At 54.8% G+C, this 22,878-nt stretch overlaps 1 protein-coding gene across 5 annotated transcripts in view; it reads right to left on the reverse strand.

Moving 5' to 3' along the window:
• Window positions 1-22,822, reverse strand: part of NPHP4 (nephrocystin 4) — a 110,477-nt gene extending 87,655 nt beyond the window's left edge. For 3 of the 5 annotated variants that reach the window (XM_047791233.1, XM_047791232.1, XM_047791235.1), the window contains exons 1-4: window positions 22,612-22,819; window positions 21,572-21,637; window positions 14,887-15,060; window positions 7,652-7,804 (exon numbers count right to left, since the gene is read on the reverse strand). In XM_047791233.1, coding sequence (XP_047647189.1) covers window positions 7,652-7,804; window positions 14,887-15,060; window positions 21,572-21,574 — 330 coding nt within the window. In that variant the 5' untranslated portion in view covers window positions 21,575-21,637; window positions 22,612-22,819. Of the gene's footprint in view, window positions 1-7,651; window positions 7,805-14,886; window positions 15,061-21,571; window positions 21,638-22,611 lie in introns of all 5 variants that reach the window. The other 2 variants (XM_047791230.1, XM_047791231.1) reach the window with 2 other exon arrangements.
• Between the last annotated feature and the right edge of the window lie 56 nt (window positions 22,823-22,878).

Raw genomic sequence — 22,878 nt, forward strand, 5'->3', positions numbered from 1 at the left:
TCATGAAATCCAAAGCCATTGCTCTCCTCTCCAACTAGCAAACGTCACAGACACAGAAGACAGAAACAGAGGCGCCTACTGGGACACAAGCCTTCCAGGAGCCCAGGCTCCGCGCTGAGCTCAGGTCTGGACTCCAGTGGCCCTAGAACCCAGCGTGCTCATTGGGGCGAAGCCCGGGCTTGGGGTTGCCAGCAGAGCACAAAGACCACCCCTGCCCCCAAGGCAGAGAGAGGGAAGGCAGGGCCAGCCAGGCTGCGGCAACGTGATTTAAACTTGGAATCATCCCCATTAACGAATCATTACCGTGGTTGTCACAGAGAAAACGTTTACTGTAATCACAGACTGTCAGCCCGGGATAACAGAGAGACACATTAAAACATCAGCCGTGAGATATAAATCGTTACTCTATTATCTTTTATTGCAAAATGATGAAATAATGACCACTTAGAGCTGACAGGTGGTTGGACCAGGAGAGAATTATGTTTATTTCCGAGACTCGAGAACGGCTTTAAACAGCCAGACTGTAAAGTCAAGTTTGTCGTTCTCTCTGCTTTCGTAGCTATACCCGTGCAGATCAGCTTCATGAACGCTGCCCACTTCTCCCCTTGGCGGTGAAACAAACTGCTGAGGCTCTGGTGCAGAGCAGCAATGACCCCTAGCTTAGCAGTCACCTTGAAAGTCGCTGCCTGAAGGCGGTGGGACCAGGTGCTTCGGGCAGGACCCAAGGACAAGTTCAGGGCTGTGGCTTCTCCCTCTCCTTTTCCTCTGAAAACAGTTATTCTGAGAACTACCAACCACGGAGCCCACATCGTCTGTCTCCAAGAGACCCCAGCTTTAACCAGCAGGGTCGCCTTGGGATCCCAGTGTGTTACACAGCGAAACAAGGTCCGAGGGGCTCACCCCGAAGGTTCAGGATGGCTGCTTTTTCAAACCTCACTTACCGCCTCTCGAGAGTGGGCACAGCACATGCTAAAGATCCAAGAAACCTGGAAAACATGGATTCGCCCTCAAGAAGTTCCAAGGTCAAGGGTCAAGGTGAGATAGGGCTGCTACAAAATGAAAACCCTGCCCAGGACCAATCAGCTCGGGGTCCTGGGGCAGGAAAAGCCTCCAGGGGTGGACGGGGAACTGGGCAGCTTCAACCTCCAGACACCTTGCCTGGACGGTGCCAGGCGGACCCGGTCGGATCAGCCCACTGGGCTGGAACCCAGGCACCCTCCCAGCGGACGCAGTCAAGCCCCACTGCAAACAACCCTCCAGGGTGGGGACTGCGTGACGCTACATGGCATGCTTGGCGATGCATCGGATCCATTGTGCGATTGCAAGTTCCAGTCAAGCCGTGTGATCACCTGGCAGAGGAGGCGCTGAGATGGAAGAGGGGCTCCCGCTCCCCCCACATCCCATCTCACTCATCTGCCTTGACAAGCTTCCTCCCTGGCGGGACAAGCAGATTAGTAAGTCATAGAGAAGGTCCTGTCTTAATGGCTTCATCTTCAGCAACACAGGCGCCCCTTTGTCTGGGGGCCGAGCTTCCATGGCTCACCCTGATGACAGAATGGAAATTGGGCCCCATAATGTGCCTTCATGGAGAGGCGGCAGCCATGCATCCCCGGTCGCATGGCCGCTAGACCTGCCCTATGTGACACGCAGCTCTCGGGTCCGGAGGGAGGCAAGGCCAGAGGAGAGAAAGGCAGAAACGATTTAATTTCTAAACCATTTTTTCAAATAAACCTGTAAGAGGACACCTTCAGAAATCACAAATCCTTCCTGCAGCCCCATCCGCCCCCCTGACCTTCCACTTGACCTTCAGAACAGTTTCCTGGACCCGAGAGGGCTGAAGTTCCTGGCACAGTGAGCGCCCCCAAGCAAAACGCTCCCCCAGAAGCTGCAAAGTCAGGAGCTTCTGCTCCTCTGGGTGGGGCCACCGTCAACCACAGGAAAAGAACACAGCTGTGGGGACGGCCCCCCACCAAGAGAATCACCCGGCTCGAATGCTGAATGTCCGTGGAGCCAAGGCGGACGAGCCCCAATGGGCCTGGACAATGCAAACCCCGGCCGTGGCTGAAATGACCACACGCCACCTCATCCATCTGCACATGTCCAGCCCCTCGCAGGGCCTGGCACGCAGCCACACCCAGCCGTGTTTGCAGAGTGACACCCACTGCTCACTGGGCGCCTGGCCGGGAGAGCCTCCTGCTTACGCCCACGGACCCCGAGGAGATGAAGCTGCTGGCCTCACGCACAGACGGGGAATTCAGAGTCAAGAGTTTGGACACCTGGCCTAAGACCCCACAGGAAGAAGGCATGCAGCAGGACCCAGCCTCTACCCACCTCCCAGCAAGCCCCACCCCTACAGCCAAAGCCGGTCCTGCTCCCGCCTGGAGAACGGTGGCTTGGCTCATTCAGAGAGGGCAAACCCGGGGGTCCCCATTGTGGCACAACAGTAACAAGCCCCACTAGTTTCCATGAGGTTGCAGGTTCCATCCCTGGCCTTGCTCAGTGGGTTAAGGATTCAGTGTTGCCATGAGCTGTGGTGTAGGTGGCAGATGCAGCTCGGATCCTGCGCTGCTGGGGCTGTGGCTGTGGCCGGCAGCTGCAGCTCCACTTCGACCCCTGACCTGGGAACCTCCATATGCTGTGGGTTCGGCCCTAAAAAGAAAAAAAAAAAAAAAAGAAAGAAAGAAAAGGAAAGGAAAGGAAAGAGAAGAAAAAGAAAAAAAAATCGCAACCCAGTTACAACTTGAAGCAAAAACACCACCCAGGATACCGTTAAGAACACACGACATCCCAAGTTGACAAATTTAAGGTTTCCTCTTGTCCCCACATGGCAGGCAGGTCAGTCACCAAACCGGGAAATCCCATTCCTGGAAACATCATGGGCACAGACGACTTTCCCTCTGTCTGTTCATTCATTTCTTCCCCCGCCCCCTGGCTCGGAGTCCCTGGGAGCAGCTGCCGTCCGGCCAGAGAGAAAACGAGCCCTTCTCAGATGACACACTGAGGCCAGACTCTCTCTGCGGAGACAGCGCCCACGAGTGAGGCTGGCTTCCTGCCCCGCGGATTGTCTAGTCCGGGAGCAGCACCTGGGGGACGTGAGAGGCGTAAGGAGAGGGGAAGGTATGTTCCAGAAGCTGGAGATCCATTTGCAGCAGCATGGATGCAACTAGAGTTTCTCATACTGAGTGAAGTAAGTTAGAAAGAGAAAGACAAACACCATAGGATGTCACGTATACGTGGGATCTAAAAGATGGCACAAAGGAAGCTACCTACAAAACAGAGACACTCACAGACAAGGAGAACAGACTTGTGGTTGCCAAGTCGAGGGGGAGTGGGAGGGACGGGGAGTTTGGGGTTAGCAGCTGCACACTATTCCATGTAAAATGGATAAGCAATGAGGTCCTGCTGTGCAGCACAGGGAACTCTATCCAGGCTCTTGGGATAGACCATGGAAGATGGTACCAGAAAAAGAATGTAGGAGTTCCTGCTGTGGCTCAGTGGGTTAAGAACCTGACCAGTATCCATGAGGATGCAGGTTCGATCCCTGGCCTCGCTCAGTGGGTTAAGGATCTGGCGTTGCAGTGGCTGTGGTGTAGGTTGAAGCTGCAGCTCCATTTAGACCCCTAGCCTGGGACCTCCCGTATGCCATAAGTGCGGCCCTAAAAAGAAAAAGGAAATAAAATGAATTATATACATACATATATATGGATGGATGACTGGGTCACTTTGCTGTACAGCAGAAATTGGCACAACATTGTAAATCAACTATACTTCAATTTTTAAAAATGTAAAAAAAAAAAAAAAGAACCCGGCAATCAGCCAGGTCGTGGCAGGGCCTGCGGGAGTTTGGTTTAGATGAACAGCAGCCTTGCTGAAATGGGAGTCGTCGCAGGGCTCTCATGATTCTGATGAACAAGAATGTTCTTCTCGTGAGCACGGGACTCAGAAGAGCCCGACCACCTGTCTCTCAGAGGCGGGGGACCCGCCTCTTGCTTCAGCTACACTCGGGGCTGAGATTGGCTGGGGAGGTTCTGGCTACCTGAGCAGAACCACGAGATCCTGCCCGGTCGCTCACATAAAATTAATAAAGGAGGAAAAACGAGCCTGTCGCTGAAAGGCTGAGCGTGGTTAGTTAAGGAAGAAATTAAAGGGAGATTTATGCCCATCTCAGAAAGAAAGAGCAGGTGCTGCACGGGACTCTGGCTTTCCTATTATTTTTAAAGATAACTTTTGAGAGATTGAATGAATAATCAACCATCTCAGAGCAAGGGGGGCTGTTCCTCCCAACGAACGACCAGCCGAGGGCGAGGGCGAGCACAGAATTCTGAGCTCAGAGCCGAGAGGCCCGGGTGCTGGTCCCCTGGGTGCGGCCAGGCAGAGCCAGGAAGCTGGGACGAGAGGGGGGTCTGAGCCAAGCCGCAGGTGCTCGTCACTCACAGAAAGAAACACCCAGACTTCTTTCTCCCAAGTCTCTCCTCGGGGCACTGTTTGCAAAGCAATGATAAGAGCATCTTCCTTTGGGGCTGCGTATGACCACGAAGACTCAGAAAAACCTGGAGCCCCTGAGGGCTGATGCGCGAGTCCCCACGTGGGCAGACAGCCAAGCCCATTCGAAAGATGGTCCCCTGCCATCGGCAGCTTGTGACCCGGTCGCCCCCTCGCCAGGGCCGATCAGTAGAACCAGAAAAACGCAGGCAACTGGTTTTTCTGGCTCTTTCTTTTTTTTTTTTTTTTAATCAGAAGACCTTCACCAAATTTCAGGATCACCTCTAAACAGGTGTGAGGGCCGAGCCTCTGCTCACACAATGTGCCCTCGTGACCAGACCTGCTTCCCAGGCCATCCTGCGAAGGTTCCACATGTCAGGTAAACACGTACATACGTGTGTGCGCGTGCCCGTAGGGTACACGCACGAGCACGGCAAAGGTTAACCAACCTCCCAACGTCAGGGATGAGAGGGACGTGCCGGGCGCAGAGGACTGACGGTTCCTGGGGCACCAGTGGCCTCTGCTGCTCGCCTTGGGCACAGCAGCTGGAGCACAGCCGCCTCTCTGAGCAATTCCGTGCTGGGCACGACCTCCCAACCAAAAATGCTCCACTCCCCCACATCAGCCTTGCTCGTTCCCCACTTTGGTGACCCCAAGACAGAAGGGTGCAGATTCTTCCAGAACCTTTAAGGGCTGCAGTCCTCACTAGCCCACAGCCCAAGCCCAGCTCAGCAGAACACAAATGATGAGAGGCAGAGCCCTCCAGCCCTCAGCTCCCACCACTGGGGACACCGGACCAAACCGAAAGGGCCCTTGACCCACAGCTCCAGCTCCCAGGACGCAGGGACCTCTGCGAAGCCCTCTCAGGCACAAATGCTCACCCCTGGACACGTCCAGAAGGAGAATCAGGGGAGTTCCCATTGTGGCTCAGCGGAAACGAATCTGACTAGGAACCATGAGGTTGCAGGTTCGATCCCTGGCCTTGCACAGTGGGTTAAGGATCTGGCGCTGCCGTGAGCTGTGGTGTAGGTCACAGACTTGGCTCGGACCCTGCGTTGCTGTGGCTGTGGTTCAGGCCCGCAGCTGTAGCTCTGCTTCGACCCCTAGCCTGGGAGCCTTCCGCAGCCCTAAAAAGCAAAAAACAAAACAAAACAAAACAGAAGGAACATCAGCTCTGGAAGCTGCTCCTCACCACGTGACCTCCCTGCAGGGCTCACTGTCACCAAGCTGGCCCTCCAGCCTTGGCCTGTCGAGGCCGCGACCTCCGTGCCACCAGGAAAGCTAAGGGGAAGGCCACGCGGGGGCTCGTCTGGGAAGCCCAGCGGCGGCAGGGCGCCCTGCGCCGATTTCTGAGCATAACCACCGCTGGACAGCACGGCACTTCCGAACGGAGACTGCGGAGCGCGGGCCACGCCTGGGTTAAAACGGGGACAGAGGACCATTGCTGCGCTCCTGGGACCTGCTGGACTGCTCACTACGGTGGGCAGGCAAGAATACCCACCTCCAAGGAGGGTGGCAGGGACGAAACTGCCCACCGTGCTGTGGGCCAGGGCGTGACGCGCAGGAGAGGATGCTGTGTCACCTTTGTGTCACCACCGGCTTCACTGCTCACCATAGGAACTGCCACCACACCGGGCTTTCCCTGACCTGAGTGTATACACGAGGAGAAACACAGACAGGCCGGCCCCGGAAGGCTGAGCCCCAGCCAGGCTCTCGGCAGCATCGGGACCTCACTCTGCCGTGTCAAGGGCACGAAGGTGACTCAGCGCCTGAGCTGAGACGTCGCCCTGAGCAGCTGCCCACAATCACACACGCGGTTTGCAACACACACCTCTTCCCGCTGGCGAGGCTGCCACACTAGAAGGGGCAGCGAACGAGCTGACAGCCTGAGTGCCTCACGACTGGGCCAGGACCGTCCCCCCAAAGGAAAGGGCAGCTCCGCCGGTCTGTGGTCACACAGTGATGTCCCCCAGGACGGCTGTGGCCACCACCACCACTGCACTGTCACTTATTGGGCTTCCCTGACTCTGTACACAACACAAGAAAGACCACAGCAACACAGAACACACACACACACACATCCACAAACACACACACACACACACACCCCGCCAATGCCCATGATCGTCACCTGCAGAGGTGGCCACGCTCAGGTTCAGCTGTGACGCAGCAGCTGGTCAGAAGGCCATCAGGATACCTCCTGTTCTTACAGGAAAACCCTGGTGTCTCTAGGGAGGCCCAGCCACCTCGCCAAGCCCAGCCTCAGCCACTGTCATCCACCTCACACCTGGGCACCTGCAGGGCCCACTCTGCTCGCAGCACCTGCCACCGGGCTGTCACGGGGCTGGTTCCCTTCTCTCCTGAGGGTCTAGCTCCCACATCAGCTGGCAGGGCACCCCCCCCCCCGCGCCCACCCACAGCACGTCTCCCCATCTTCTCCGGGGTCGCAGCTGCTGGCCTCTTCCGAGAACTTACCACGCCTGCCCTTCTCAGTCCCTGCCTTGGCGCGTTGACCCCAGCGGACTAGAAGTTGTCCCAGGGCAGCACGCCCATCCCGTCCAACAACCACCATCACCCTAGCGCCCAGCACAACGGCCAGCAAACAGCAGGCGCTGAATTGATGCCTGTGGACTCGATGCAGCTGAACAGAAATGGAAAACCCCACCTGCAGGGCGCCAGACACAGAGCCCCAGGCAGAAAACCACGTCACCAACCGAAGCACAGACAACCACCCCGTCTGGAGGCAGAGCGTGGGTGTGAGTCACCTCCCACCTGGGCAAAGTCACTTTACTTGTAGGTCTCAATTTGCTCATCTTACGCAAAAGAAACTAACAAGAAAAAAGAAGAAGCGGAGGGGAAACTGGAGGAACTGGATGGATAATTTCCTAACTTCGTTCCAAAAGCTGCAAGGTTCCATGAGGGTGACAAGACCCCCCACGCGTGTATCCCCCCGCCCCGCCCATTCAGGGCACACGGCTCCCACACAAGATTCTGCCTGGAGGCAGGCTCAACCGCCTGGACAAGCTTTGCAAGGCCCAGACCGGCTGCTCAGGGGCATCCTTGGGGCCTGGTACACACTGGCGGGGCCCCCAGGTCCGGGTGCACCCTGCACCCCAGCACCCCAGCTCCCACCCGCCGCCGCCACCACCGTCGCCGCCGCCGCACCCACCTCGTTGAAGACAATCCTGGGCGGCTGCCTGGAGAGCTGCTCGGCCGGCCTCGTCACACTCTTCCACGTCCTCCCGAAGAAGTGTCGGTAGGTGACGTCAAAGAGAGACACGCGCAGATGGCACCCCACGCCCGACAGGCCCTCCAGCACGCCCTAGGAGACAGAAGACGGGCCCTGAAGGGTTCTCGAGGTCTCGAGCTGCCCCACAGGTGCTGATGGCCGCCCTGGCAGAACTTGGCCACTCAGCATCCATCCCCTGGTTTAGAAATCATTTCCTTTCAGGGATACCTCCCCCCAACCTGTGGTCTGGCGAGGTTATGAGTCAGCGTGCATAGCCCTTCCCTGGCCAATCAGAGACTGGAGGCCCTGGGCCCAGACACAGACTTGAGATTCACCCGGAGCCAAGGAGACACAACAGGCCAGAGGTGCTGAGAAAGATGCACATGACACCATGTAGAGCCAAGAAAGAACAAGTCCAGCTGACACCACATAAGAATCTGGATCAAGCCACACCTGAAGCCTATACTAACTAGGATGTGTCTTTAGGTGAGTTAACGAATTATTGGGATTAAGCTATTCTGCATTTTTTTTTAAAAAAAATCATTTACGACCAAGTGGGTCCTCCCTAAAATAACTAAAAACTTCAATTCAATTTAATCAGAATTATTGAGGAGGTCGGGGGAAACAAAAGAAAAGCAGACCTTTGAGAACAGCGAAGTCATGGCCACAAATACAGACAAGGCACCGGAGACTATAAAGATGAGCCCTTTCTAAACCCAGACCTCTGCGCCACTCTAGGAGAAAAGGCTGAGATGCAGATAAAGTCTTCCATGATTCAAAAAACAGGACAAGCCCTTTGCCTAGAGCTGCACCATCTAAGGGAGGTTCCGGTGGGGGGCCTTTGGGGCTTTTGTTACTGCCCACCTGGCAGTGGGGCAGCTCCTCCTCTCTGCGGCTCTGCTTTCCTCTCCGCAGTCATTCAAGAAACATGGTCTAAGCATCTGTCCCATGGATCTACTTCTGTGCCAGGCACTATTCTGGGCACTAAGACACAGCAGGCAACAGACAAAATCTCCGGTCTCGGGGTCACATGAACCGGGTGAGGAGACAGGTGGGTCGGCCATTGAAGGTGGACAGGACGGCCAGGGAAGGTGGACAGAGCAGAGGACTGAGGGGAGGGCGGGAACCAGGAGTGAACCTGGGGAGAGTGAACCGGGGGAAGGAGCGGCAGGCCAGGGGCTCCGGGCCACGCGAGCTGGGTGCTCAGGGACCAGGGAGAAAGCCTCCTAACTGTGCTTAAGGACATGAACTAATTCTTCTTACTTCCCCTGTTCTTAGTGCTCAGGTACCTGCGGCCTCATCGATGGGAAGGGACGGCCCCTCCCAGGACCAGTAATTCCCAGAGACAGGAAACTGCCTGCCTTCCAGAACACCTTGATACCCAACCAACCAACCCAGAGTCCATCCTCCACCTGCCGCCTATTTGCCTCCAAGGCACAATATTCTCCAGCCCCAGCGGCCCCGGGGCCAGACCAGGGAACAGGTGCATTCCCTCCCCACCAAAGGCCACTGAAATTACTCAAACCGGCCAGGCCTACATGTCTTCATCTGCTTGTCCGGCCGCTCCCATCCCTTCCCACAAAGCCCATGTTTTTGATTCATCCCCCTGCCTTCCGACTGACCCAGCCGCCTCCCCATGTGGCCCCGAATGGCAGGCTGCGCCCCCTCCTCGGGGGACACGAGTAAGAGACCGTCTTTTCAGCGGCAATCATCTCCCACCATGCCCGAGTAAAAACAAAATCCCAGGTACGTCTTCAAACAGAACGCCCCGAGACAGCAGCGCTTCCATGAGAAACGCGGGGAAGGAGTGCCCATCCAGGCCTCGGGGAGCGGGATTTGAAGCTGGGGAAGGAGCCTGAGAAGGGACGCTGCCTGTTTCAGGATTCTCCGAGCATCACCCACTGTGAGGTGTGGGTGTGTCAGTGTACAAGGCACAGAGTACCAATCAGGCCATATCTCGCACCTTTATCCATTATACTTCAATGAAGCTAGAAAAAGAGCCAAGAAGATCACCCTGGCTACACGTGGGGATGGGAAGGTGGGGGCCAGGGTGGGGGCAGGGGGCCCCTAAGGAGGCTGCCACCATGGCCCAGGCAGATGACGGGGCTGTGGGTGAGGAGGAAAGCGGGCACGCTCAGGATGTATGAGAAGGGACTGCTGGGCAACGGGACGGGCTGGATGCGGAAGGCGAGGGAGAGGAGCAGGAAGGCAGCCCTTGCCCCGGCCTCGCAGGGTCTGGCAGGGGGGCCCCATGCCCTAGTGAAAGACGCTGGGAGACGGATGATGTGTGTGTAGGTGGGGGGATGCTGAAGGTCTGGGGGCCTCCCCACCTTCCCCCAGCCTCAGCACCACCCCACACTCCCTCCCAGCCCTCCCCCATGCCCACGCGCACATGCTGCCCTCTGCTGCGCTCACACCCTCGCTTCCAGCACACCCTGACCCCCACCACCCAGACCCCTCCTCCTGCTTTCCTTTTCTCATGCTCATCAGCCGTCTACTTAAGCGCCAGTGGCCTGTGAGCCCCTCCAGGGAGGAGAGCCTGGAACACATCTTTCCTGCTCCATCCTTGGCGGTGGGGACAAGACTCTCCACGTGAAGGTGGCGCTCAGTGTATGGACCCCTCCCCAGGGGGCCTGGGCCTCAGCACACTGCTGGTCCTGCCCAGGGCGCCACCATGGTCCCCTCGTCTTCATCCTCACCACACTCTGGCGAGGTGACCACCAGCAGGGCCCTGGTAACTCCCGTCTCTCCCACTGGCTTGGGCTTCTTCCCGATGGATCGGGGTTCTAACAGCCTCAAGAAAACAGCTGGGAGGCACTTCCCCCTCCTCTAGTTTCTGAAAGCATCTGTCTAGAATTGGTTATTATTTTTTCCTTTAATATTTTACTAAATTCATCAATGAAGCCATCTAAGTCTGGAAGCTTTTTAATTATAAATTCAATTTCTTTCTACAGGGCTACTTAGATTTTCTGTTTCTAGTGTCACTTTTGATACGCTGTGCTTTTCAGAAAATGTGCCCATTTCACCCAAGCTGTATTTACTGGCGTGTGTTATTCATAATAGCCCTTGATTATCTTGTAATGTCTGTAGGAGATGCACTGATGCTCCTTCTTTCCTTCCTAATATCAGGAATCTGTGTTTTTTCTCTCTCTTGTGATCAGTCTTGCCAGGGGCTTATCAATATTATTAATCTTTTCAAAGAACCAATTTCTAGCTTTACTGATATTCTCTATTATTTGCCTTTATTACTTTATCGACTCCTCCCCATATATTTACTTTTCCCTTCTTTTGGTTTAATTCGTTCTTTTATTTATTTAGCTGTACCTGTGGCATGTGGAAGTTCCCAGGCCAGGAGGAAGTAAACGTGTGCCACAGCAGTGACAATCCCAGATCCTTAACCTGCTGTGCCACCAGGGAACTCCTAATCTGTTCTTTTTATCTAGATTCTTAAGGGGAAACACAGGTTGTTGATTTTTATACAGGCCCCCTGATACATTGAAGGTTCAGTTCCAGACCACCACAATAAAGCAAGTATCACATTAAAGTGAGTCACACATGGTTTTTTTTGGTTTCCCAGGAAGCCATATAAAATTATGCTTACACCATATTGTAGTCCATTAAGTACACATTATGTCTAAAAAAGTACATACCTTAATTTAAAAATTTACTGCTAAAAAATAACTATCTTCTGAGCCTTCAACAAGTCCTAGTAGTAACATCAAAGATCACTGATCACAGAACACTACAACAAATAATAATGAAAAGTCTGATATATTGCAGAAATTACCAAAACGTGACAGAGAGACACGAAGTGAGCAAATGTTTAGAAAACGGTGCTGATAGACTTGCTCCATGCAGGGTTGTCACAAACCTTCAATTTGTAAAAAAGACAACATCTGCAAAGCGTAGTAATGTAAAGCACAGTAAAATGAGGTATGCCTGTACCTTTCTTCATTTCTAATTCGGTCATATAAAGCTATAAATTTCCCTCAAAGGACGGCATTAACTGCATCCCACAAATTTTGATACATTCTTATTTAGTTCAAATTACTTCCTAACTTCTCTTCTTTGACCTCTGGCAGTGGGTTGTTTAATTTTCTACTATTTGGGGATTCTCTAGGTAACTTATTGATTTCTACTTTAATAATGTTAGTCAGTGAACATGCTATTATTTTAATCCTCTAAAATGTACTGAGATTTACGTTTATGATCCAGCATATGGTCTAGCTCAGTAGATATTCCATGTGCACTTGAGGAGAATGTGTTTTTAATTTGCTGGGTGTAGTGTTTTATAAATGACAATTCAGGAAGTTCCCTTCATGGCTCAGCAGTTAATGAACCCAACTAGGATCCATGAAGAAGAGAATTCAATCCCTGGCCTCGCTCAGTGGGTTAAGGATCTGGCATTGCCATGAGCTGTGATGCAGGTCACAGACATGGCTCGGATATGGCATTGCTGTGGCTGTGGTGCATGCCAGCAGCAGTAGCTCTGATTAGACCCCTAGCCTGGAACCTCCATATGTGGTGGGTACAGCCCTAACAGGGAAGGAAGGAAGGAAGGAAGGAAGGAAAGAAGGGAGGGAGGGAGGGAGGGAGGAAGGGAGGAAGGAAGGAAGGAAAGAAGTAAAGAAAGAAGGAAGGAAGGGAGGAAGGGAGGAAAGAAGGAAAGAAAGAAGGAAGGAAGGAGGGAGGGAAGGAAGGAAGGAAGGAAGGAAAGAAAAGGAAAATGACAGTTCAGTCAAGGTGGTTGGTGGTGGTGTTCAGATCTTCCAATCCTCATGACTTTTTTTTTGGTCTATTTGTTCCAACAATTACTGAGAGAGAATTAAAAGGCTCCAGCGATGAAGGTGACTCTACGTGTAGTTCTGTTTAGTTCTAAGCACTTGCTTTATGGATTTGGAGCCATGTTACTGGGTGCTGGGCACAAGGCCGGCCCTTGGCTGGAGTCTGGGAACTTAGACTTCCCCACCCCCTAGCTGATAAGAGTGGCTCAGTGGTGCCTAAACTGCTGGTACGGTGGTTTATGCTGAACGTCTGCTGTCCTTCTGGGACTCTGGAACCTTGGTGCTTGCTAGGCTGAGGGTACCTCCACGATCAGTTCCCAAACCACCCTGAGGTTTTTCAGAGCCTGTGGGCACTGAGTCTCTAACAAGCTTCCCTGGTTGGTTGGCAGCATTTGACTCGTGTCATCACAGCTCATGGCTGGGGGAAGGAAGTGAGTCCCGTGGGACTTCAGAGACAGAGGACCCTGGAGCCTCGCCTGTTTGCCCCGTCTGTCCCTTGGCTGATCTGACGCTGTATTTTGTCAGTGAAATAAATCCTTCCTTTGGGGACAGCCGTGTTCAGGGTCACATCAAATCCTCCTAGCGAATCGCCAAACCCGGGGGGTGTCTCTGGGGGCCCCCGACACAGATGCACACGCGTGAGGACGGCCATGTCTCTGGGGTTACCACCATCATCATGAGATGTGCTCTGACCCCCAGCAATTCGCTCCGCCTTGAAATCTACTCTGTCAGTGTGGCCACTGAGCTTTCTCAGGCTTGGTGTTTACACAGCCTCCTGTTCCTTTCATACCTGTGCTGTGAAGACCTACACTTCAGGTCTTTATGTTTAAAGTGCGATTTTTTTATAGAGAACTTATCATTGGGGTTTAAAGGATTCCTTTTGATGTATGAGTCTAGATGAGGAAACCGCTTGCAGGAATCTTTCTACAGACCTATGCGTTCGTTTCTTGAAGTGAGGTGAATGAGGTTACCCACTACAGCAATGTCTGTAGACACAAGCACCTGGAGGCAGCCGAGGGGCCATCGGCAAGGGCCTAATACAGGGACGATGGATGACAGGTCGGGTCGTCCATACAGGAGAAGCTAGCTATCCTAGGAAAGAACAAGAAGTTCTTTCTGGAATGACGTGCACAATCCATGACACCTGTTGTCAAGGATAAAGGTATAGAACAGAAGATGGGAATAAGCTACCATTTACGTTTTGTTAAAAAACAGGGAAAATATGTACATGTCTGTTTGTCTGTTGCATTTGCTCAGAACCTCTGGGAAGCTGGACATAAGTCAGGTAGGGCCAGCTGTGTCTGGAAGAGGACACAGGATGCCTCGGGAACTCACAGGACTACGTTCCGTCCCTGCATGTCCCTGTGAATGTGGAACTATGGGAATTGCCTTTGCTAAAATAAAGGCACAGAGTAAAATGGGAAAATAGATACCATTTCCTTTGTAAGAAAGTGCCGTCCACTCTCCTGTGAGCCCCTGGAAGGCGGGGCCTGCTGAAGCCAGTTGCCCAGGCTGGAGTCCCAGCTGGCGGGCAACTGACGTCCCCTCTCTCGGGCCGCTGCCTCTTCTGTAAGACGAGGGCAATGATGGTGCCCACTTCATAGGCCTGCTGAAAGGAGGAAGGCCTGGGTCCAGGAAAGCGCTAAGGAGTCACATCGTGAAAGCGGTCATTGCCACAGCGGCAAGCACACAGCAGGTGCTCAATCAAAGGGTTTGAAGTGAATGATGCAGGAGGTGAGCGATTCAATAATAGTGAGTTATTCACGGGCCAGCGCCAACCTCGGGCTGCATGGAGAACCTCTCTGCCAGCTGCAAAGGAAGATTCGGTCTTGCCAAGCCGAGCCCTGTGGCCACGGGCTTGCACTGGCCGGCCTGGATCCTTCCTGCACAGCCCCCTGGGACTCAGGGCCTCCCTGGGACCATCCAATCATGTGGGGGTCCTCTGAGGTAGGTCCCCTGGCCGCTGAAGGGCCCAGATGGACGCAGGGCCGCAGAGTAAGGGCCTGAGCACACACAGGGCGGTGGCAGCTCCCAGGTCCATCCTCCAGGAAGCCCAGGGCTCCACCCCACTGGTCTAATTGCTGGGCTGGAAGCGGGCCGTGCTGAGCCTCGCACAAAGCCACCTGTCCAGGAAAGAACCCTGGAAATCGAATTACCTGGGTTTCTAGATTGCTCCACGAGAGGCAAAGAGAAGCCTTTAGCCAGTAACAAAAGCGCTGAGCAAGTCGCTGAATCACGTATCCTGTCTGCTGACGGGCCACTTTGCCTCAGAACACTGCCGACACGCAGGGTAATGGGTGCAGCGTCAGACTCAAATAAGTAAAAATCAATAGCACCCCAGCTGAGAGCAGGGACAACGTGCATCTGACGAGAAACAGCAAATCTCTTTACCTGCTTAATTAGCGGACCATCGAGCCCCTTCAGGACACACTGAAATGCCGTCGACTCCTTGAGAGGCTGGCGGGCTCTCTGTGTGTGGGGAGGGACCAGCAGGTTCTGGTCAAAGATCCTGTGCCAGTCATTCATTCCCGCTGATGTGACGGTCACCGGGGCCTCGAGGAGGACCTGCACCATTCAGGTTCAGATAAATGGGAGTTAGGAGGACCATGGCGCTTGGAGCAGTTCTGAAAGCTTCCTACCTCCCACGAGCCCCATCCCCGCAACTCACTCTGCAGTGGTACACTCTCACCCCTGCTCCACTGCAAAGGAGACAGGCACCTGTGCCCCCTTCCCCGGGCAGACATGCCCACCTGACTCCAACCAATCGCTCTGCCCCTTCTCGCAAGCCAACCAGAGCACGGCTATCCTGGCCTTGGTGTCTGGTTTAGGGATGGGCGCACGCGCGGTACAGCTCTGCAGGCTGAGCACTGCACAAGGCACTGGGCCTTGGGACGAGGGCTGTCTCAGAGGCAGCTGGGAGCATGACCCAATCAGAGCCAATCAGATGTGAATCTCAGCTTCCGATGGTTCCGTTAAGAGGCGACACCCTTTTCTATGGACTTTGGAACAGAAAGGTCATCAGCCTGAAGCTGCAAGGGGCCACCACAGGAGCAGCCACTTTGAGACAAACACAAAAAGGCAGAGAGAGCAGGAGCAAGGGGCCCAGACGTCATCACAAGAGCCCTGGCTCAAGGGGACCCTGAATCCAGCCCCCGGGATAGCTGAGCTACACACCGCCTGGTTGGTGAAGCCAGGTGGGGACAGGTGCTGAGTGTTCCAGGTGTTTTGGTGACCTGGCTGACTAAAGATGCTGTCTGCCTTCCAGCGGACAGGGATCTGAGTCTTCTCTAGAGAGTCTTTAGCTGACACAGAATCTAAGCTCTTGGCTCTGGTAAGAGGCCGAAATCTATGCACCACAATGGCAATCGAGGAGAAAAGGCAGCGGGTTTGGTTTCTAAGACAGCAGTTCTCGAAACGTAGTCCCCAAATCCCTGAGGTTCCCCAAGGTGGGTCGAAGGCTCCACAGGATCAAAGCTATTTTCATAACTTCCAAATGCCACCTGCCTGCCGCTTTCACTGTGTTGGCATTTGCGCTGATGGCACCAAGGCAATGGTGGGAGAAGCTGCCAGGGACTCATTACGCCTCCAGGCAGTAGAACCAAACCATCACCAGCCATCGCGCTCTGCCGCTCACAGCACATGGCCTAGCAGCTTCACTTAAGAACATCCTTGAGGGAGTTCCCGTCGTGGCTCAGCAGGTTAAGAATCCGACGTAGTATCCGTGTGGATGTGGGTTTGATCCCTGGCCTCGCTCAGTGGGTTAAGGACCCGGCATTGCCACAAGATGTGGCATAGTTCACAGACGCAGCTCAGATCCAGCATTGCTGTGGCTGTGGTGCAGGCCAGCAGCTGCAGCTCCAATTTGACCCCCAGCCTGGGAACTTCTATATGCCGCGGGTGTGGCCATAAAAAGAAAAAACAAAAACAGAAAAAACATCCTTGGGGAGGCTGGGAAAACTATGACCTTGGTTATGTCTTGACCCTGGAGTAGCCAAACTTTTAACATCCTCTGATGGAGTGAGAAATACACAAAAAGCATTTCTGCTGTCACATGAACGACAACGGTCGCCCCAGGGAAGCCAGTGGTGATCCCTGGGCTGCGGGCTGAACTGGCTGCTTCCTGCACTCAGCAACACCATTCTTACTAAAAGCGCGGCTGGGTGACAAACCGTGGTTCTTGAGGCCTGGGTACTTTATAGACAATCTCTCAAATATGAACAAAATGAACCTGTCACTTCAAGGAACAACTCGCAATAAAAATGCAGCTTGCGGAGGCAAACACCGTATGCTACCTCACTTATAGGTGGAATCTGAAATACGACACACATCGACATATCTGTGAAACAGAAACAGACACAGACGTAGACAGACTGTGGTTGCCGAGGGGGAGGGGGAGGCAAACTGAGAGTCTGGGGTGAGCGGAGGCAAACTAGTGGATACAGGATGGATTAAACAATAAAGTCCTCCCCTATAGCACAGGGCGTTACCTTCAATTTCCTGTGATGAAGCATAACAGAACAGAGTATGAGAAATATATACATATAACTGAGTCACTGTGCTATACAGCAGAGGTTACCACACTGCTAATCAACTCTACCTCAATTTTGACTTTCATTTTGGCTTTTGTCTTTTTCGGGCTGCACCCGCGGCACATGGAGGTTCCCAGGCTAGGGGTCCAATCGGAACTACAGCTGCCAGCCTACACCACAGCCACAGCAACACAGGATCTGAGCCGTGTCTGCAACCTACACCACAGCTCATGGCAACGCCGGATCCTTAACCCACAGAGCGAGGCCAGGGATCAAACCTGCAACCTCATGGGATTCGTTTCCGCTGCGCCATGACGGGAACGCCCAAATATACCTCAATTTTTTAAAAAAATAATTTTAATTGAGCTTTCACAGAAAATTTAGACTTGTACCCTCTGCTGTCAGCCTCACAGCTTCGTACCCCTCAAAGAGTTTCCTGATGAGATGCAGGGATGGTTCACAAAGTGACCTTTTGAAATGGTACCATGAAAGGTGCCAACGTTTGGAAGATGTGAATAACTCAGAACCATGTTTTTCTGCGTGAAAGAGCGTGATGACGTTATATCCAGTGTGGGTCAAAGATCCCCAAGGGCGAGACAGACCAAAGGGTTTTAACAGGACGGACTTGGAAAGTTCACGGTCAGGGTGTCAAACTCCCCACGCAACAAACGCCCATAAGAAACGACCACGGGGGCGGGGGCGGGGGGGGGGAGTCAGGTGCGGCCCCAAAGCAGCACATCCACGGTTCCGTCCTTAGAGAGAGAACCAGCTCTCCTGTGGGGGAGGCTGGATTCCCTTCAAATGCTTGCAATGTCACAGCACAACAGACTGAACAGGGGCCTGCACCAGACCGAGGGTGTCCAGCAGTCTGTCGGCCAGACGTCAGAAGCACGCGCGAAACTGCCAAACCACCTGGTTCTTCCCGCCAATGCTGGTGTTTTGGAAAACAGAGTTGGTTTTCAGAAAAAATACATTTTTGTGTTGCCATTAACAGCTCTGCTGTTTCTAAATGAATGAGCCACATTGTGGACATTTTGCAACAATCAACGTGGGGAAAGATTATTCGGATTTGAAGAAGGTATGTGGAGTCCCCAGGAATTTGTTAAAGCAGGAGGGGGCCTGACTCTGAAGGATTTGCGAAGGGCTGTTTTCAAGGGACCCAAAAGGGGAGGCTTGGGGCAGGTGGGCCACCCTCCAGGCTCCCAGGCTGTGCGGGAGTGCCCGAGGTCACCGGCCTGCCTGGGGCATTCTGCCACACCCGGTAGGCAGCAGGGAGGGGTCCAGCCCCACCGGAAGGCCGGCCCACCAGCACCCTGCGGGGGCACGACACCCCACCCCGGGCCTCCAGATCCCACCTCTTACCATATGAACAGTAAGGCACACACATTAGTTTGTTTGGGGTTTTTTCTCTTTGGAGGTTCTCATTGGTAGATTTGTGGGGTTTTCTACTCCATGTCCCCTGCTCTGGGGACCGACCCTCCCCAGTGCCCCAGGTGGGAGGCCAGAGGGCTTCAGCGCAGGGGCTCAGGGATGATCACGTGACACACACGGTGCCACACGGTGCCTTCTGGACAGGTGGTCTCTCCCCCAGGCCGGCCTGGAGCTTCAGGGGCCCCCTGCCACCCCTGGGGAGGCTGGGGGAGAGGTGGGGTGGGGAGGGGGGTCCCAGCAGCAGAACTAGCCCCCCACCCGCACTCCGGGGAGGTGGAGAGCCTCAAGGAAGGCAGTGCCACCTCCTCCAGGGCCAAGTTACAGGAGCCAAGACAGGCCCAGGGAGGCTGCCTACGGTCCCCATCCGAATCCCCAAAACCTGGCATGACTTCACATGGCAAGAGGGACTGTGGGCGTGATTAAGCTAAAGACCCTGAGATGGGGAGGGGAGGCTGGGTTACCCAGGTGGGCTCGAGGTGGTCACGGGGTCTTAAGAAGAGAGAGGCGGGGCGGGGGGGGGGGCGGTGTTCAGAGAAAAGGCTGGGTGCCACCAAAGCAGGGAGAGACGTAGAGGTGAGGGAGGGGTCATAAGCCAAGGAATGCAGGAAGCCTCTAGAAGCTGAACAAGCAAGGAAACGGACTCTCCCTTAGAGCCTCCAGAAGGAACACAGCCCTGCCCACACCTCGACCTTGGCCCAGTGAGACTGATTTCGGGCTTCTGACCTTCAGAGCTGATGGATAAATCTGTGTTATTTTAAGATATCCAGTTTGCCTGGAACCATCTGGAAGAAGCCTGAAAGTTCCCACCTGGGCCACACACACCTGCTTTTGAGAAGACGCCTCCAGGAGCACAGAGGCCTGGTAGTCGGGGCCCTGCCTGCAGCTCCCCTCCAGCCCCAAGACCACTGAGGTCAGCAGGGGCACCACCACCTTGGTCCCAAGGACCCTTGTGCCCCACAGGCCGCCAGCTTCTGGTCTACATCCCAAGGTGGTCACAAGCATTGTTGGTATCTTCAATAAAATCAAGTATCAAAAACAGCAAAAAAAAAAAAAAAAGATACCCAGTTTGTAGTAATTTGTTACGGAGCCACAGGAACTCACAGGAACCACAGCCTCAAGGCAGAAGTCATCTGGTCGTCTCTGATCATGCCCTCTGGAAGGAGCCCCACCAGCCATGCACCCTGCCCTGCAGGGTTTCCCGGTGCCAGGACCGAGCCTCCTTTGAGGGGCACTGCACACCTTGCTCGTTTGCCCCAGATTCCCGACCCAGTACTTCCTCTCGCTTCACTGGGTGACCATGGGCCCCATGGCCAGCAGCTGTTGCAGAAGGGCCCACAGCTCCAGTCCATCCCGGCAGGGCGAACAGTGGAATGGTCCCAGGCGGCACCAGCAAGAGACAGACCAGGAGAAAAGGCAGCTATTCCGTAAGGCGCACTGCCCCAAACCAAAGCACTGGGCTGGGCAGGTGGAGGTGGGCAGGTCTGATGGGCCATGGATGGAGAGGTGACCCCTGAGACACAGGCTCCTGGGGGTGGCAGGCGGGACAGTGACACCCAGAGCTCTTCTCTTTCCCCAGTCATCCTAGAACGGCTCCCAGCTGGCCCTCATGCCTGTCCATTCTGCCCACCCTTGCTTCAGTCCTGCCCAGAGATCACGCACACACCCCTAGAAGTTCCTCCCCTTCCTCGAGGAGTGAGACCAGGTGCCCCCTTCTCAGGGGGGTGCCTCCATGCCCCCATGGGGCCCCAGCCCAGAAGAACCACCACGCTCCACCAGGCTGCGCCGGAACCACTGTTCTGCAGGACTGAACTAAGTCCTCAGAAAAAACCTTTTCAATGACTAGGTAAAGCATGAAATTACGTTAATGAGGAAGAATTAATGGGGAAGCATTAAGACTCCTGTGGAGGAAGGGCAGAGGGGCCTATGGGGCTAAATGAACAACAAAGAGAAAAATGGGGCAGTTCCCATTGTAGCTTAGTGGGTTATGAACCCGACTAGTATCCATGAGGATGCGAGTTCAATCCCTGGCCTGGATTAAGGATCCACCTTTGCCATGAGCTGTGGTGCAGGTCAAGGACGCAGCTCAGATCTGGTGTTGCTGTGGCTGTGGTGTAGGCCAGGATCCCCAGCCTGGGAACTTCCATATGCCATGGGTGCATCCATAAAAAGAAAAAAAAATTAAAAATTAAAAAAAGAGAAAAGGGGAAGGGTCCCATGCTTTGAGCCCAAGAGAAGGATATAATGGGTGCGCCAGGGGAAATTTTAAAAAAAGTGACAGAACCCTGTAAACCAGCTACAGTGGAAAAAATAAAAATCATTATAAAAATCTGAACCAGCTTTTAAGAGGGTTTGAACCACTCTTGTGAGCCAGGCGCTCAAAACATTTTCATGTTTGTTATTCCACCAACTCTGCGAGATAAGTACCGCCACACTCCCCATCTTAGAGACGAGGCAAGTGAGACTCAGAGGTTAACACGCCAGTCTGAAATCACAGAGCCAATCACACCAACCTCAAAGCCGTTACAGCGACCCCCTGGCCCTGCCCACCAAGGCCAGGAAAGGCCCCACAGGACAAAGTGAGAGGGCTGCTCCTCAACCCCGGGCCAAGCATCACTCTCCTCTCTGATTTCTGGAAAGTTCCCTGTCTTCCCGGTGTCTGATTCCCATCTAGAAAAGGAAGGGGCTGTGAAGTGTCTTTGGGGCCTTTGCTTCTGCAGACCTGTTCAAGGACTCTTTCTAAGCACCTGTTCTGTCCCCGTACATGCCTGACAGAAGCAGACTGTCAAACGCCGTCTTCAAGCATCCAGTAGGACCAAGACAAGGGAGCGAGCATGAGCAGCACTCAGAAGACGAGCCTCCAGTCTCCTCTTGGGGGCGAGGAGGAGATGGTGGAGGAGAGGAAGGACGCTGAAGAGGTAGGTCTCACAGCAGTGGTTCCCAAGGAAAGGACGGGCAGGAGCCACACGGGGCTCAGGGAAGCATCCGTCCCAGGCGTGAACAAGATCGGGCGCCCCTGAGACCGGAAAGCTTTGGGGAGCCTCCCTGAGAGTAGGCGGAGGTTGAATTAAGCCCTGCCGAGAATTCCTCATCCAAGGAATATTCTCTTGAGTACCTACCATGAGTCAGGCCCTGGGAAACCTCCTGAACACCGCAGCCCAGCTCCCTGCCCTGGTTTGGTGTATCTGGAGGGAGGCAGAAAGACAGGATACCAGTCAGCACAAGAAGGACATGGTCATGACCTATGAAAACCACAAGGCGCTGTCGTGGAGACCTGGATTGGAACCCTGGGCGAGTATCCAGCCATCTAAAGCACATCTTTTCCAACCACACAGCCTCGAAAGGCCAGGCTTCCTTCCTGTCCTTCAACCAAAATGACACACTGCAACACTGAAGGCAGGACCAGGTCTGCGAACGCAGCTGTCTTCCATTGAAACAGGCGTGGAAGAGATGTGCAAAGATGGGGCCTCTGAGTCTGAAAAAGCAAGCGGGAGAGCGACCATTCCGGCCGGGTGAAGGGCCCAGGTGGGGAGCTCAGAGGCGGTCAGGGGATCAGCGGGCTGGACAACGGAGGGGAAGGCGAGAGCAGCTCCAGGGGGAGGCTATAGGCGGGCAGGGCCTCCTGCGCGGGCCAGGGAAGGCCAGACCTCCAATGGGAGGCGTCGCCGGGAAGGATCGTCAGGGCCAGCAGGCAGGCACCCAACCGGGAAAGGCTCCCAACAGAGACAGGCAAAGCAGGGGCCCTCAGCACGGGTCCGGCCGGAGAAAACTGAGGGCCAACGCCGTGATCTCAGCAATCCCAGGCCGGCCACACCGCGCTCGCCTTAAGCTGGAGGGCCGCAAAGGGGGCGCCGAGTCAAGGGGCAGAGTGCAGAGGTTGAGCCCCCAAAAGCCCCCTTAGCCTTACAGGACCAGCGGCCGAGGCCGCACCAAGTGTCCACGAAGGGGGAGGGGAGGTGTGACCGACGCTGTCATAGCCCCGCGCCCGCCCGACTGCCGCGCCCTGCAGGTACCAGGCCCCCGCCGAGAGACTCAAGAAGCACCCCACCTCCGGGCTGGAAGCCCTAGCCCGCTTGGCGGCCCAGCGCGCCTCCAGGCCGCGGCCAACCTCCCCCACGGCGCCAGCCGAAGTGGTTTCGCCCGCGGCGGGCGGCGTTACCTAGGAGACGCGCCAGCCGCGGCCGCGCCCGCCCCGGGGCTTTGAGACCCACGCTTTCGAGGAAATGCACCCCAGATGGATCCAGGGGCCCGGCGGCCGGCCAATGCCCACCAGAGCCGCAGGCCCAGCAGGCAGAAAATCGGCCGAGAAGCGCTCGATCCGCTGCCACTCGCCGGAGGAGCCTTGGAAGGGGAAGGACCCGCCCCCAGTCGCTGTCGTCCGCAGAGCGGTGGGACCAATCAGAGCCCAAATCCAGGGGCTCCGCTC

This window comes from Phacochoerus africanus, chromosome 8, assembly GCF_016906955.1.
Source record: "Phacochoerus africanus isolate WHEZ1 chromosome 8, ROS_Pafr_v1, whole genome shotgun sequence".
Taxonomy (NCBI): domain Eukaryota; kingdom Metazoa; phylum Chordata; class Mammalia; order Artiodactyla; family Suidae; genus Phacochoerus; species Phacochoerus africanus.